The following is a 17,886-nucleotide window of genomic DNA, read 5'->3' as shown; positions in this document are numbered from 1 at the left end:
CATCATCATCATCATCACGGTGATGCTGTTTTCAAGCACAAAAGATGGAAATGAGTGCAGAAAAAAAATTGAAAGCACTTAAAAATGATGACTTTCTTTGATTTTACCAAATTAAAAACCTCTGAAATATAATCAAGAGGAAGATGGATGATCACAAACCATCAAACCAAGCTGGGTAAAGCATAAAGTTATCCAAAAGCAGTGTGTAAGACTGGTGGAGGAGGAGAACATGATGCCAAGATGCATGAAAACCAGGACCCAGAGATGTATGTTATTATTTCGTTTTAAATTGATTTAAACATTCTTTTTGGAAATAAAAAGACTAGTCTAGAAAATCGTGGGTTAAATATTGGGGTGAAGTGAAGACCCTCAGTCTGAGAAAGAGGGAGAGAGAGAGAAAGAAAGAGAGAGAGAGAGAGAGTGGAGTGTGCATGCTGAGCAGTTTGGGCTGTTCTCTCCTGTATGGGTGTAGCTGTAGACTGTAGACTGTAGGCACAATTCTAAAAAATCTACAAAACTTTGCTGTAACTGCGGTTGTTGGGGGGGAATTACACATCACATTGCACTGCATGCTGGGGATTGTAGTCCAGCAGATTGTGAAACATGCCAATATTGATAGAAACCTGATGAACTTTATTCTTTCTCAGGCCATTTTTTTAATATGTGGGGTCAAAAAGATGGTTAACACTTACTAGGACTAAAAAAGAGGATTTTTTACATGGTCACAGTGTATGTGACTCAATAAGGGAATATAATATCCAGATGAAAAGGCTGGTGTGTGTATATAGGCTCTACAGGATGTAAGGGAATTATAGCAGGCTGTAGTTTTAGAAGAGTGCTAAGCTTCCACAGGGCTCGCTCCAGCGCTAATCAAACTCTGCTCTGGAGAGAGTCATGCATAATTCAACATACCGGCGACTCAATTAGCTCTACGCCAAAGAGCGATTGACTTTATTAAACTACAAGTTGCGCCCGTAAGCCTCCGATTAGGAGAGAAAGAGAGCGAGGGAGAGACGCAATAGGTTACAGTCCTGATAAACGACTGGACAAGCCTCCGTCCTGAGCTGAAGTTCACACGGTCCTGACTGTTTTATAATCGTTATGAATGATAAATGGTGTGTAACGAATGAATCGTCTAGACAGTGGAGAATACAAACTTTTATTAGAGTTAAGAAGAGTTAAGAACTTCGGGAAGATCAATACAAAAACTTAATTTAAGGCGTCTTTATGCATTTCAACACCAACTTTGGCGTATTTTTGAGGTTTTGTGGAGGTTCTGAGCTACCACCACCATGCTTAATAGATGATACAGTGTTCTCTGGGTTGAATGGCTTACCTGAAGAGTGCACCTTATAGTGCAAAAAATACAGTAATTTAACTGAACTCTATGAAGAGTCCAAACATAACAGATAGCTATGCAGAATTCTTCCAAAAGCTTGTTCATGACAACCAAAAGTGTCTGGATAATTCAAATTTTACCATATTGCCAGATCCCAAAAATAACCTGTACTGATCCAGCATCCAATCAAATCCCTCCTGTAATCATTTATAGTAAAACCTGCATGCTAAGTTCAGCAGAAATACGAGTCGTTATGTTTTTTTTTTTTTTTGTGGATGTGTGTAAATCTGCATGGACACTGCATGTCTTTATCTAAAGCTCTGAAATGAAAAAAGAACCGTCGGCTGAACAGAGAGGAATTTGCTGCTCTGGTCATTTCCAGGTCTCTCACCCTCACGTTTAATCGCCTTTGTTATTTCAGAAGCTTTACATAATATCCGTTTATAAGCTGCAGTTTGAGGAGTTTCCTGCTTTCAGAAAACTATTAGAGATGAAAAGAGAGCAAATTCACGCTTATTTACTAAAACACAAAGGTAAATACGTCTCAGTGTGGAGCCGCTTCACTCGTATTCACTTTTTTTCACAGAAATTGGAGGCAATTTATGAACGTGAGGCTGAGAAAAATCTTCAAAGAAACCCCCCACGGGGTTCCTCCATCAATTTCACCAGTATAGAGAGAGAGGGGGAGGGGAGGAGAGAGAAAAGAGAGAGAGAGAGAGAGAGAGAGATAGTTGTGAAAAAAGAGAAAGAGTAGAGGAAGAAAAAAAGAGTGAGTGAGAGAGAGACGTAGGGGAGATAGAATAGAGAGAGGGAGGGAGAGAAAGAGAGAAAGTGTGAGATACAACAGGCAAGAAAAAGAGCAAAAGAGGGGGTAAGAAAGCAAGTAAGAGAAGAGAGAATCTAAAAGAGTAAGAGAGAGAGAGAGTATCTAAAAGAGAGAAAGTATAAATGAAGTAAAATAGATTAGAGAGTATAAAAGAGAGCAAGTGATTAAGAAAAGAGAGAGAGAGAGAGAGAGAGAGAGAGAGAGAGAGAGATAAGGGGCTGTAAAGGAAAAACAGAGAGAGGAAGATAGAGACGGGGAGAGTAAGAGATAAAGAGGAAAATATGAATAGATAAAAAAAGAGAGTGAGCGTGAGAACGAAGCGAGAAAGAAGAGAGAAAGAAGCGAATGAGAGAGAGAGAGAGAAAAAAGAGAAAAGGAGACAGAAAAGAGGAAAAAAAGAGAGGGAACAAGAGAATAAAAGCTGAGAGAAGAGAGGGACAGAGATGGAGAGATTGGGAGAAAGAAAGAGTAGAGCAAAAGAGAAAGAGAGTGAGAGAGAGAGAGAAAAGAGGAAAAGAAATATATATATATATAAAAAACATATATATAAAGAGAGAGAGAGATAAAGGAAAATAGAGAGATAAGAGATAAATAGGAAAATACGAGTAGATAAAAAGAGAGAGTGAGAACAAACAGAGAGAAGGAAGATTAAGAGAGAAAGAGTGGGAGAGAGGGAAAGAGAGAGAGAGAGTTGTGAAAAGAGAGAGAGAATAGAGTAAAAAAAAGAATGTGAAGATTGAATAGGAAGAGGTAGAAAAAAGAGAAGAAGAAATAGAAAGAATAGAGAGAATAAAAGCAAGAGTAAAGGGAGAAGACAACAGATACTGTAGAAAATTAAGAAAGACAAAAGAGAGAGAGGAGTGAATAAATAGAGAGAGAGAGAGAGGGAGAGAGGAAGGGTGGGATGTACAGTGTGAGAGGGGGGGAAACAGGAAATAAGAAAGCATGGAAGCGAGAGTGAGAGAGAGAGAGAGAGTGAGAGAGAGAGAGAGAGAGAGTGAGAGAGAGAGAGAGAGTGAGAGAGGAAGATATCGAGTGAGAGTGAATTTCACACTAGGTCTGAAAGTAGGGCAGGAGAGGGGGATCACGGCGGGGGTCTCAGGGAAAGCCGTGATTGGTCAGGGTACTCCACCAGTCTGTCAGAAAAGCCCGGTCTTCCTCCTCCAGCAGCTTCTGTCAATCACCTTCAGCCCAGGAGAAAGGACACCTCCACGAGATCCTCAGTCTTCTGTTAATTAGCTAATATTAATTGTCTGATATTAATTGTCTGATATTAATTGTCTGATATTAATTGCCTAATATTAATTGGCTGATATAACTGGCTGATATTAATTAGCTGATATTAATTGGCTGATATTAACTGGCTGATGTTAATTGGCTGATATTAATTGGATGATATTAATTGGATGATATTAATTGGCTGATATTAACTGGCTGATTTTAATTAGCTGATATTAATTGACTGATATTAATTGGCTGATATTAATTGGATGATCTTAACTGGCTGATATTAATTAGCTGATATTAATTGGCTGATATTAATTGGCTGATATTAACTGTCTGATATTAATTGGCTGATATTAATTAGCTGATATTAATTGGCTGATATTAATTGGCTGATATTAACTGGCTGATTTTAATTAGCTGATATTAATTGACTGATATTAATTGGCTGATATTAATTGGCTGAAATTAATTGGCTGATGGCTGATCGTCTCTTTAAATCCGATGCTGACTGCATCTGACACATCTGCTGTTTCTGAGAGATTCTGACCTCCTCTGAGTCCCTGATTGGGCGAGAATAACGTTAATATTTCACATGTGTTGGATTTTTATAGAGCGTGTAACACAGCACCATCCATCAGTCCATGTCTTATTATAGGTAGATAGACAGAGAGACAGACAGACATTTATTTTTTCGCACTATAAGGTTTCAGTTTAGTTGCTAAGGCTAAGGCTGGGTGCAGCAGCATTAGCAGTAGTAGCTAACCACAGCACTAGCTCTTTAGCTTTTTCACTTTTTCGCCGTTCAGAGGTGAGTATATTGGACTGTAGTCTGCATGTTTACAGTGCTAAAACAAGCTACGTGGGTTACCAGAACACTCAGGGTTCCTCAGTTTAGTGATATCTCCGCCCCCTTGTTACCTGTCCCCAGGTGTTTCATGTTTCCATGTTTTCTTCTACTTCCACGTGTGTATTTATAACCCTTTTGTTTTTGTGTTCACTTGGTGGTTCTTGTACGTCTTTACATCTGTTAGGTTCTTGTTTTTCTTCGTTTTTAGTCAGTAAGTTCCTGGTTTCTAGTTTATTATTGTTGGTTTATTGCACTTTATTTATGGTTCATTCTTTGTTTTCTGTTTATTGTCATTAAATACTTGCATTTATGGTTCCACAGGAACATAATTTCATTGAACCGTGTACCTGTACTAAAATGAAATGACAATAAAAGCCTTCAGATTGGGCTTGACTTGAAATAAACTGAATACTTTCACTGTAGTGTGAATGTAGAATAAAGTGAATATGGTTTTTAAATTTGAAGTCAAGTTCAATTATTAAATAACGCTAAATAAAGTCACCTGCAGCACAGTCTTCCTCATCTGCTCCGTTCTCACAGTCCCTCTCTCCGTCGCACCGCCACGACAGCGACACACACTTCCCTCCACAGTCAAACTTATCTGGGGGGCATGTCTGCTTCACTGCTGCAAGACAAAAACAGACAGATGCTAACGGTTAAACACAGGCTAGCACTGAACACAATCATTTTTTGGGTAGTTTTTTAAAATTTTCTAAACATTAAAAGTAACATTCTTCAAACGATCAATCAATCTGTGAAGTTTTCTGCATGTTCTCACAGGCTAACCTTCCTGAAACCTTTTTATGAAAACATTATTAAACGTTCTTATATCATTCTCTGCACAACACTGCATTAATACCTGTGAAATTGCTTTAAAAACACTCTGGACCATTAAAGCTGTAGGAATGGGGTTTTGAAACAGCATAAGATTATCATAAGAAATCAACACTGATCTGGCGGGAATCACTGATTAGCATTTAGCCTTTAGCTGTTTAGCTGGTATTCTTATTCAATATATTTTATTCAATCCCTTAAAAGATGAAGCACCTGAAAATGTAAGGTGTGCTTCTACTGCCATGTTAGCCTCTGAGCTGCTATAATATACTGTATAATACAGTATAATATATGGACAAAAGCATTGGGACACATATATATTAAACATACAGCAGCCCTTAAATAAAATCCATAGGCATTCATTTAAATGTTTAGGTTTACTTTGTGCAAATACAGCTCTGGAAAAAATGAAACTTCAGTTTCTAAATCAGTTTCTCTGATTTCTCTCTCTATATATATATATGTATATGTTTGAGTAAAATGAACATTAATGTTTTATATTCTATAAATTACAAAAAACATTTCTCTCAAATGCCAAACAAAAAAAGATTCATTTAGTCATTTAGAACATTTATTTTTTGCAGAACATTAGAATTTTCTAAAATAACAAAAAAAAGATGCAGAGCTTTTAGTCCTCAAATAATGCAAAGAAAACTTGTAAAATATTCATAAAGGATTTTTTAAGTTCAAAAATCAATATTTGGTGCAATAATCCTGGTTTTTAATCAGGAGTTTTCATGCATCTTGCATCATGCATGTTCTCCTCCACCAGTCTTACACAGTGCTTTTGGATAACTTTATGTGGGCCTAATTCAGCGAAACACTGACGAAGGAAGGTGCCTGCCTGATGACCCCTGAGAAGAGCTTGCACTGAAGTTTGTGTTAGAGTTTGGATGAAGGGGATTGGTGTGGTCCTGCTCTTGTAATAATTTGTCTCATGAGTTTTTGTGGATGTCTGAGTACTTGGCAGTTGAGGCACGGACCATGAACATAGTTCGCTATGCTTCTGGATTCTTGTCGAGCCAGTATCGGATGGTAGTGGTTGCTGTGTTCTGCTCACGCAACTTATAATGTGATTTATTGTGTGTGATTGTGCTTAGGTAAGTGTGTTGTTGCCATAGTTAAAGGAAGTGAGCTTAGATTAAGGAGGGATTCTGTGTGTTCATAGGTTATTTTTTGGTAGGTCTGTTACTTGGCAGTTGAGGCAATGGACCATGAACATAGTGTTAGGCTGTGCTTCTGGATTCTTGTCGAGCCAGTATCAGATTGTGGTGGTTTTGCTATTATTGTTAGTTGAGTGAGTAGTAGATCCTGGCTGAGCCCTATGCATAACCCCAGCTGTTAGGTGCAGGATTTGTCAATTTCCTGTATTATATTACTTACTTGCTGCTTTACTCCTGGTGCAAAAATTCAAGCAGTTCAGTTTGGTGGTTTGATGGTTTGTGATCATCCATCTTCCTCTTGATTATATTCCAGAGGTTTTCAATTTAGTAAAATCAAAGAAACTCATCATTAAGTTGGCTTGGAAAAGCCAACTTCTTGTTCTTCGTAATCTTCTTATTATTATTATTATTATTATTATTATTATTATTATTCTTACGCCTTTTTTTCTGTACGCTACTCCTCCTAGAGCTTTCAACGTAGAATCACGAAACTTTCACGGATCGTAGGACCTATGCCAACTTAGCGTGCTTGTGCTTTTTGGAGCGATTTATCGTACGGTTTTCGTAAAAACTTCGTAAACGTACGCATTTTTTCCCCATAGGAATGAATGGGGCGAAATTTTAAACGTCCGTAACCGCCACAATTTTTGAGATACGAAGACCAAATTTGGCGAGCTTATAGATCTTACCGAGATCTTTAAATTAATAGCAGGTTGCGAAGCGATACGACGTACGGTTTTCGTACAATTTTCGTACGAAGTTTTCCCATAGAAATGAATGGGGGGCCCAGAGTTCCATCTCGCACACGAGCAGCTCTGCGCACGGAACCCCTTCTCTCCCCTGCTCCTCCAGTACTGTGAGTGTATGGAGGAGCTGCTGTATGGAGCAGCTATCAGTCAAAAGTTTGGACACCCCGGCACCCCAGCCAGGGTTTAGCAACCACCTATTAACTGCTTAGCAACCACTCTCTCTTTCTCACTCTCTCTTTCGCTCTCTACTTCTCTAATTCCCACTCTCTCTCTATTTCTATATTTCTCACTCTTTCTTTTGCTCTCTACTTCTCACTCTCTCTTTTGCTCTCTACTTCTCTATTTCTCACTCTCTTTTGCTCTCTACTCCTCTATTTCTCACTCTCTTTCTCACTCTCTCTCTACGTCTCTATTTCTCACTCTATTTCTCACTCTCTCTCTACTTCTCTATCTCACTCTCTCTTTCTCACTCTCTCTACGTCTCTATTTCTCACTCTCTCTCTACTTCTCTATCTCACTCTCTCTTTCTCACTCTCTCTCTACTTCTCTAATTCTCACTCTATCTTTCCCACTCTCTCTCTACTTCTCTATTTCTCACTCTTTCTTTTGCTCTCTACTTCTCTCTCTCTCGTTTGCTCTCTACTTCTCTGTCTCACTCTCTCTTTTGCTCTCTACTTCTCACTCTCTCTTTTGCTCTCTACTTCTCTATTTCTCACTCTCTCTCTACGTCTCTATTTCTCACTCTCTCTCTACTTCTCTATTTCTCACTCTCTCTTTCTCACTCTTTTCTACGTCTCTATTTCTCACTCTCTCTACTTCTCTATTTCTCACTCTTTCTCACTCTCTCTCTACGTCTCTATTTCTCACTCTCTCTCTACGTCTCTATTTCTCACTCTCTCTCTCTACTTCTATATTTCTCACTCTCTCTACTTCTATATTTCTCACTCTCTTTTTCACTCTCTCTCTACGTCTCTATTTCTCTTTATTTCTCACTCTCTCTACTTCTCTATTTCTCACTCTCTTTTTCACTCTCTCTCTACGTCTCTATTTCTCACTCTCTCTCTACTTCTCTATTTCTCACTCTCTTTCTCACTCTCTCTCTACGTCTCTATTTCTCACTCTCTCTACTTCTCTATTTCTCACTCTCTCTTTCTCACTCTCTCTCTACTTCTCTATTTCTCACTCTCTCTTTCTCACTCTCTCTACTTTTCTATGTCTCTTTCTTTCTACTTTTCTATTTCTCTATTTCTCTCTTACTCTCTCTTTATTTCTCGCTCTTCTCTCTACTTCTCTTTCACTCTACTTTTCTGTCTTGCTTTCTCTTTCTATCTATCTCTCTACTACATCCTTTTTCTTTCTCTACTTCTTTATTTCTCGATCTCTCTTTTTCCCTAATTCTCTTTCTCTCGCTCAATATTTCTCTCTACTTGTCACTCTTTTTCTCACATTCTCGGGTGTTCTTTCTCTACTTCTCACGCTGATTTTCTCTCTACTTCTCTATTTCAGGCTCTCCCTTTTTCTGTACTTCTACATTTAACACTCTTTCTTTTTATCTACTACTGCCTAGGAACCAGTTAGATACACCTTAGCAACCACCTGGAAAACATTAGCAACTGCCTAGCAACCACTTAGCAACCATGTGTAATACGTTAGCAACTGCCTAGCAACCAGATAGCAACACCTTAGCAACCACCTGGAAAACGTTAGCAACTGCCTAGCAACTGCTTAGCAACCACTTTAGAAATGGTAGCAACTGCCTAGCGACCAGTTAGATACACCTAGCAACACCTTAGCAACCACCCCAGATACCATAGCAACATCTTAGCAACCACCTAGCAACACCTTAGCAACCACCCTAGACACCATAGCAACACCTTAGCAACCGCCTAGCAACACCTTAGCAACCACCTTGCAACCACCTAGCAACACCTTAGCAACCACCCCGGATACCATAGCAACACCTTAGCAACCACCTAGCAACACCTTAGCAACCACCCTGGATACCATAGCAACACCTTAGCAACCACCTAGCAACACTTTAGCAACCACCTAGCAACACCCTAGCAACCACCTAGCAACCACCTAGCAACACCTTAGCAACCACCCTGGATACCATAGCAACACCTTAGCAACCACCTAGCAACACCTTAGCAACCACCTAGAAACACCTTAGCAACCACCCAGGATACCATAGCAACACCTTAGCAACCACCTAGCAACACCTTAGCAACCACCCTGGATACCATAGCAACACCTTAGCAACCACCTAGCAACACCTTAGCAACCACCTAGCAACACCTTAGCAACCACCTAGAAACACCTTAGCAACCACCCAGGATACCATAGCAACACCTTAGCAACTGCCTAGCAACCACCTAGCAACACCTTAGCAACCACCCAGGATACCATAGCAACACCTTAGCAACCTCCTAGCAACACCTTAGCAACCACCCCGGATACCATAGCAACACCTTAGCAACCACCTAGCAACACCTTAGCAACCACCCCGGATACCATAGCAACACCTTAGCAACCACCTAGCAAAACCTTAGCAACCACCTAGCAACACCCTAGCAACCACCTAGCAACACCTTAGCAACCACCTTGCAACCACCTAGCAACACCTTAGCAACCACCCCGGATACCATAGCAACACCTTAGCAACCACCTAGCAACACCTTAGCAACCACCTAGCAATACCTTAGCAACCACCCTGGATACCAAATCAACACCTTAGCAACCACCTAGCAACACCCTAGCAACCACCTAGCAACACCTTAGCAACCACCCTGGATACCATAGCAACACCTTAGCAACCACCTAGCAACACCTTAGCAACCACCCCGGATACCATAGCAACACCATAGCAACCACCTAGCAACACCTTAGCAACCACCTAGCAACACCTTAGCAACCACCCTGGATACCATAGCAACCGCCTAGCAACACCCTAGCAACCACCTAGCAACACCTTAGCAACCACCCTGGATACCATAGCAACACCTTAGCAACCACCTAGCAACACCTTAGCAACCAACCCGGATACCATAGCAACACCTTAGCAACCACCCCGGATCCCATAGCAACACCTTAGCAACCACCTAGCAACCCTCTAGCAACCACCTAGCAACACCTTAGCAACCACCCCAGATACCATAGCAACACCTTAGCAACCACCTAGCAACACCTTAGCAACCACCCCAGATACCATAGCAACCAGTTAGCAACCACCTGGAAAATATTAGAAACTGCCTAATAACCACTTAAAAACCATTTGGAATACGTTAGGAATTGCCTAGCAACAAGTTAGCAACAGCTTAGCAACCACCTGGAATATGTTCGCAACTGCCTAGCAACCAATTAGCAAGCACTAAGCAACGATGTGGACTACATTAGCAACTGCCTAGCAACTACCTAGCAACCACTTAGCAACACTTTACTTTATAAGATAATTATAAGCTTTTCACCATGTTAGCCAAAACTTTTTGGACTTCAACATTTAGCCGAAAGTCAACAGCATAGCAACCACTCTTCACACGCTTTAGACAGAAATATCTTAGCAACCATTTTCACTATTCAACGTTATTAAACTATTTAACGTACTTTTCCAAGCCAACTTAAAGTTCGTTATCGAACTTTCCTTTTCTAGTTTTTAAGTGCTCTCTTATTTTTTACATAGCTGTATACTGTAAATATAACAGCAGATTAGGTCAGATTGCTCTGTAACTGTAAGAGATCTGACACTTCTTGGCTAAGAGGTGTTCCAATACTTCTGTCCACATAGTTTAACTATGAAAGGCTTGAAGTCCATTGAGGTCAGAGATATGAACTTATTCTCTTTTATTTTTTTCTCTCCTTCTTTCTCTTTCCCTGCCAAGGCAAACCAAGAACCCATCTCAGAAAACACTGCCAAAACCCCCCATGTTCCGTTTAGCGATTTGGACGCTGCTACTAGACTGTAGCATGTGGAGTTCAGTATCAAACACGGTATCATCAATAATGCATCTGTGTACACTGAGCTCTGGACATTCTAGCACCTAGACGGTCAGTAAATCCGGCAGGGCTGTAGGTCTTTTATGTGAAGTGGTCTAAAGTGAACACTTTAGACACTAAAAGCTGCACCCCAAATAAAGAGACAACTTAAAAATGATGAGTTTCTTTTTTATTTTGCCAAATTGAAAACCTCTGGAATATAATCAAGAGGAAGATGGATGATCACAAACCATCAAACCACCAAACTGAACTGCTTGAATTTTTGCACCGGGAGTGTAAAGCACTAAGTTATCCAAAAGCAGTGTGTAAGACTGGTGGAGGAGAACATGATGCCAAGATGCATGAATAAAAAACTGTGATTAAAAACCAACCAGGGTTATTCCACCAAATATTGATTTCAGAACTCTTAAAACTTTATTAATATGAACTTCTTTCTTCTTTCTTTGCATTATTTGAGGTCTGAAAACAAATTAAAAGCAAATAAATGCTCTATATGACCATTTTTGTATTTTTAATTTATTGGTTTTATTTGGTTTTATTTTAACTCACAACCTGTCTAAAATTTTACATACTGCAAAGAATCCCTTGATGAAAATTAACAAAAAAATTTTTACAGCATTTTTTTGGGAAGAAAATTGGACTCTGGGACAAAATAACGTGATTGGGACATTCCTATTTTTTACTGTTCTATTATTATTATCTCTACTGGGCAGCCTCTGGTTGCAAATTCGTAACAATTACAATCGTACAATACTTACAATTCCAACTTAATTTTTATCAAACGTAAGGGAATGGAACCATGATATTGATGTTAGATGTTTTATATGGTCATTCAACATTTCTTTATTGGGTATAAAATGCAAAAACGTCTTTATGCTTCTATTATCTTTATATATTTACCCTTTTTTCTTCAATTGTTCCTTTTCATATGAACTCTTCTCATTACTTCTGCTCTGCACTCTGGCTGTTTGTCATCCTAACATTTACATTAGGCTGCAACACAAACCCAGTGTCTCAATTCCAATCTGAGACACACATCAGAAACCCCAAAAGCCACTACTGCCAACCCTGGGGACGAACAACCCCTTACTAAAACAGAGAGAGAGACTCTCAGAGCAGCTGAGAGACGGTCTGAGACAGAGAGAGATGAAAAAGACATAATGAAGAAAAGAAGGAAAGAAGAAGGAAAGATCAGGACCACAGATCTTTCACTACGTCTGGGAGGAAGAGCGAGACAGAGCGAGACAGAGAGTACAGCCGGCGACCAATCAGAAGGGCCGAGAGGAAAAGCTGAAGAGTGTGTGGGTGTGTGTGACGCTAGCACGTTAGCGAGAAAGAGAGAAAGAGAGAGAGAGTGACAGAATGAGAGTGGGAGGACGAGTTCAGAAGTGCGCGAAAGCTAGAGACATCGCCAAATGACCTTTAAACCGGCATCTCCTCTCACGCACTGAATGTGTGGCTGAACGGGGGGAGGGGCCAGCGAGGAGAAAGGTCGGACCGAGCTCAGGGGGAACATCCAATCGCTGATGGCTATTTGATGAAACGCCAGCTTAATTCCACTTCACACTCACGTCAGGAGAGGCCGGATCAGTCTCTGAGCGCACATTAGAGGCTGATTAGTTCGGTTTATTCAATTATTCCAGCTGTCAGGGAGGCCAGGAGTGCGGTTACAGGTCTGTAATGACATCAACTGAAGGAGGAAGTCTGGACTGGATTAGTTTCTCAGGGGGTTCTGGGGTAATTTTCTCTTTTATGGGTTTTTTTTATCCTCTGTGATTTTATTCCCGTCCAGAACGACCATGTATGTGTTTTGTTTTTCTCAGACAGGCTGAACTATCTACTGTTTTTCTCTGAACTTTGGTCCTCCAATAATTTTAGTCCAGTCCAGACTCACATCTCTTCACGAGTTTCGCCTCGTCACGTTTAATAAAATATATGTCCATATATATCAAATATTTGTCCACTCTTTGTCCACTGCAACGCACTGTAATGACACTTTGGGCGCAGGTTTCCACAGAGATCCACGTAAAAAACACAACAGCGAGTGGAAATGGAGGAGCTACTGAACGTGATTTCATGTGACTGAGAAAGCCAAAAAACTCATCACAGGTCCTCCTGTTCTTTTTATTACAGTCTGGATGCAGGAGTTTTATCACTCTAGAGTAGAAGTGTGAAATATTTTTCTCAGACGTCCCCCTGAGAAACTAATCCTGTCCAGATAGGGCTTAAGTCTCACATAGCTTTACACTGTCCGGAAGTGGAAGTGAGGTGTGTTGAGGTAAATTTCTGGCGTGTTTCTATGTTGGTGATTAAAAACACAAGTGCTCCACTGACTGATTAAAACCCTGACAACAGTCAACAGACAACAGTCAGCCGCTCAATTCTATATTAGCCATGCAGGAGTGCTGTACACACTGCAGAGCACAAATCCAGCTTTTACATGATCAATAAAAATAATAAAAAATAAATGCTGTTCTGTTTCCTCTGCTGTGCCACGCAAAAGTGCCACGCTGTTAAGATACAAACGCGCCAAAATCAGAGCTCACCTGCTTCTTAAAGGGAATGACAACTGGCACACTGATTGTGATGGTTTATTTCATATCATGCCCAAAATACACCCATGATACACTTATGATTCACACCCGCAATTGGCCTGTGAGCTATAGATCACTAAAATAAGACCCTATATGGTGGAACTTAATGATTCCCAGTAAGAGAAAGACCAACCATGCTAGCTTTCATCCTCCCATCACTTCTTAGTCTCACGTGATAGTATAATCTCTAGCTATGGGCTAAGAACTGCTAATTACACAGAATATAGTCTAAAACTACGATTAATCCCAGTCTGACAGATCGATAGTATTAAGAAAATGAAGAAACTGGTTTATACTGGGGTTTAAAAACCCCGAGAATTAAAAGTTTACAATACTGTTTCTGTTTAGAATTGATTTCAAATCACTGGTTTGTTCAGTCCCTGCTCTCTCTTCTGGTTAGTATGCTGGTCGCATCCCAAAGCTCAACTTATTTCATTTTCTTTAAGTAATGCACTCTCCCAGCGCTGAACCAGACGGCTGGAGAATGTTCAAATTTCCTTCAGATGTCTCCTTTGGCAGAAGAGCTTTAAAGGATTCTCCAGTGAATACACTGCGGAGGAAAATGACACCTTTGGGTGACACTTGCACTTATAAAGATCAGATGTGGCATCTGCCTAGTTTCTGTAATAAGAACTGCAGCTCTGATGACAACATCGAGTCGGGAATTTTAGATTTCAATACGAAAAGATTCTGTTTTCTCCTCCGTCTTTCATCTCGAGGTTTATTTGAAGCACTGCCAGTTGTTTTAGCCCAGATTTGGTCCTGTTTCCTCTACAGTGGGAGCTCTGATTGCTCTGATAATGGCGTTTGAGTCAACGGCATAAATTGTATGGCATTAGAATGTATAGTTGCATTTATAGAATTGTTAGAAATCAGTTTAACTGATACTGTTTAAATCCCTTGCTTTGACCTAAATGTACTGTTCTTTCTCTTTTCCTTGGGAAATCTGTTACGTACCTGCTTTTTCCATGAATTTCATCATGCAATAAATGCGCATCCTGCTTGGCATCAGCATGCATGTATTCCATTGACGCACTTCGCCTTATTTGTCGCATCTTTAACAATGCAACCTTTCCAAGAAGCTTACAAGTGAGCTTTCTGAGCATCACTGAGATAGAAGTGACTTCATTTGAGACTGAACTCCAGCAAAATGAGCTTATCTGATTTTTTAAAATTTGATATCATTAATTGATATAATTAGCATTTAAAATAGTGCTTGAATGGTCTCTTTCCATCATTATGTTTTCATTCATTTTAAAATGTCTAGTGGTGGTCTCCAGTATGAATGAATTGAACATGAGCCATTTCTTGTGGGAAAAAAAGTGCTCCGGTGTTTCTGTTTAGCCCTGCTTTAGTCCACTAAACTACTGGTCTCTGAAGAAAGACAGGATTTTGGCTCTTGCTCATGAATGAAACATATGGCCTCTGATTGGCTAACAGCACAGCAGCAAACATTTCTGATAACGTTTCTTTCAGATAAACTCACTACATCGGAGCCCCAGAGTCCGCTCTATATCATACAATTTGACCGGTGTTCTGTCGAGTTGTGCTACCTTGTCAAATCATACTTCTCTAGAGTATAGTTAAGGTCCTGAGCCAAAATGGGTGAGACCATGAATTCACAGGTTGATGTAGACACTGTGCTTCTGATTGGATACAAAATTAAACCTTTTTTAACTCATTTTTAACTGATTTCATGAATCATAACATCACCATTTTCTATAAGTTAATATAAAAATCACAATATTTACTGTATTGCCTTGCTTAAAGTATATATTGCAATATGTTGCATCACTGTAATCTCTGTATCGTGATGCATATCATATTGTATCGTATCGCCAAGATCTTGCCAATACACAGCACTAATAATTGTGCACACAAACAAACACACACACACACACAAATGTAGAGTTAAATGAACAGTCGTCTTGCTCCAGGAGCTGTGAGATTAGTGATACACACGCAAACGCCCTGAAGACGCTAAACACGCCCACGTCTCACTGATTCCCACACGCAAATAGCACTCAGAACCCTCATCTCCTTTCTGCACGCTTTCACCATTACATGCTGGAGTAGCCTTCAGTTCACACATCACTGAAAGCTCTCGCACGAGGCTCACTGGGGTCTTTCCTCACCACTTAAAAATACATGATCTCTCTAACACACTGAACGTCCAGTACACCCTCATACTGGCCCACACCAGCTCCACCAGCTCCACCAGTTTCAGAGTCCTGCCATATGTGCCACGTCACCACACCACCCTTCACCATCATTCACTGCTATAATCAGCCTACTACCAACCAACAGCTCAGAAGATTTATGACCTCAATCACACCAAATATGGCAAAAGCCGGGCTTTTCACGCCCCAGTTCATTTAACTCACAGCCGTATGTTGCCCCATATGTTGTGTAATTTGTTGTAAGAGCGGTTCATGCTGTATTTATTATGTATTTTATGTCCTTTATTGAATATTATCCACCGTGGGCTCAACAAAAAAAAAACTTTTTTAATCGAAAATAGTTTATAGACTTTATTAACGCACATATTAGCCTTAAAAAAAGGACATAATAAGGAAAACTCTTTTTTTGCATGTTTTTTTCATGGTTTTGTATTGCTTTTGTGAGACGTTTGGATGCTCCTCACTTATTGTGATGTCACAATAAGAAAAACTATTGTCCACTGCGGGCTCAACAAAAAGATCGGCTCGTTTTAAACAATAATAATTTATAGACTTTATTAATTCACATAATAGCCTAAAAAAAAGGGACATAATATGGAAAACTTGTATTTTTTTTGCATGGTTTTGTATTTCCATCCAAAAATCCCTTTTTTTCGTAAATCAGCTAAAAGAGTTGAGTTTGCTTTTATGAGTCGTTTGCATGCTCCTCCCTTATTGTGATGTCCCAATAAGGAAAGCTGCACAGAAGCACCCTGGCTCCACCCCTCACAATTTAACCCCCACCAGAGCCCCGCCCACTAGATTAGTTGAGGATCCATATTTCTGTCATTTTGGTTGAGAGCCTCCGACAGTACACAGCAGCATTAGCCAGCAGACTTTATTTGAGGGAGGAATCTGTACCTACTGTACTTTTCGTAGCAAACGCCCTAACTCAAAATATTGAGCATAATGTTCAGAAATATCTAATTTTATGTAAAACAGACTTAATTTATTTGAGTCTAAACAACTTAGTTGTTTACAGTGTAGTGGTCATTTTATGACTACTGTTAAATATACTATTACTATTACAGATTTTATAGACAAAACAGTTCAAAACAAGATGTTTTCATACAGGTTGTAAGTGGTGTAATATTGTACGTGTACTGTATAATATAATATATTAGAAGTTAGAGAGAAAACAGGGATTTTTGTCCCCCGGGGCTTCATCACATAAAACACCTCTGCCTTTATTCCCTCCACAGGCCTGTGCTTTATTATCCTGCTAATAGGATTTTCCTGATCTCTGAGAGGAATCTTCAATAGAAGCGTCAGACAAAAGCGCGTCCTGATGCTCTGAGACGGGAGAGAATCCTCGCGGGACGCCGAGCCGCTCGCTGGATGCTGCGTTTGAAAAGAACCAGCAATTAAGAGCCAAATTCAGCAGTGAAGATGTTAGAGAGCGTAAACGCGTCTTAATGAAACGCAGTGAACACGCGATACTGACGCTCACAAACACCACGACCAGCGCAAACTCTCACAGCATCACTTTAATCTCAGCTGTTTAGTTTCAATGCCTCGGGCACACTCTGAAAAAAATCATGAGTAAAATTTACTTAAATAAAAGTTTCACAACTTTCTGCATTTGCTTTTTTTTTTAATAAATTTAATTTCAGATAAATTTAAGTAACTTCAACTCGGTTTCAAGACTTTTATTTATTTTATTTTGTAAACTTTACTTCATTTATGCATAAAATATTACCTAATTACAATTACTAAATTTATACAATATCACTCAAATAATTTATGACACATAATATATTATAATTCCGTAAATTGCAATATTTTTAGTTAAAACACACATATTACACTGTATAATAATACATTATTTATACTAGTAAACTAAAAATAATGTATTACATGTTATCCAGTGGTGTTGAGACAGTGAGACGTATATAAATAAATAAATCTTTGAGATTATGTAAATATTTAAATGTGTGTTTTAACGAATATTAATATTCAAGGCTACATTAATAAACACTTCTTATGAGTTTTTTGAGACATTATTAATCATTGCATTTTCTTCAACTAATGTCTCAATTCATCAAGCATTATGATGTAGTACGCTTCAATAAATGATTAATAATTGTTTGAAAAA

The 17,886-nt window shown here is 39.4% G+C and overlaps 1 protein-coding gene across 3 annotated transcripts in view; it reads right to left on the bottom strand.

The window, feature by feature from the left end:
• LOC103046677 (low-density lipoprotein receptor-related protein 8) overlaps positions 1 to 17,886 on the bottom strand; it is a 114,465-nt gene that overhangs the window by 52,532 nt on the left and 44,047 nt on the right. For all 3 annotated transcript variants that reach the window (XM_022677815.2, XM_022677816.2, XM_022677817.2), the window contains exon 4: positions 4,742 to 4,864. In XM_022677815.2, coding sequence (XP_022533536.2) covers positions 4,742 to 4,864 — 123 coding nt within the window. The remainder of the gene's footprint in view (positions 1 to 4,741; positions 4,865 to 17,886) is intronic.

The sequence above is a fragment of the Astyanax mexicanus genome, chromosome 8, assembly GCF_023375975.1.
Source record: "Astyanax mexicanus isolate ESR-SI-001 chromosome 8, AstMex3_surface, whole genome shotgun sequence".
NCBI lineage: Eukaryota > Metazoa > Chordata > Actinopteri > Characiformes > Acestrorhamphidae > Astyanax > Astyanax mexicanus.
Note: the sequence above shows the minus strand (reverse complement) of the source record. Positions and strands in the feature narration are given on the sequence as shown.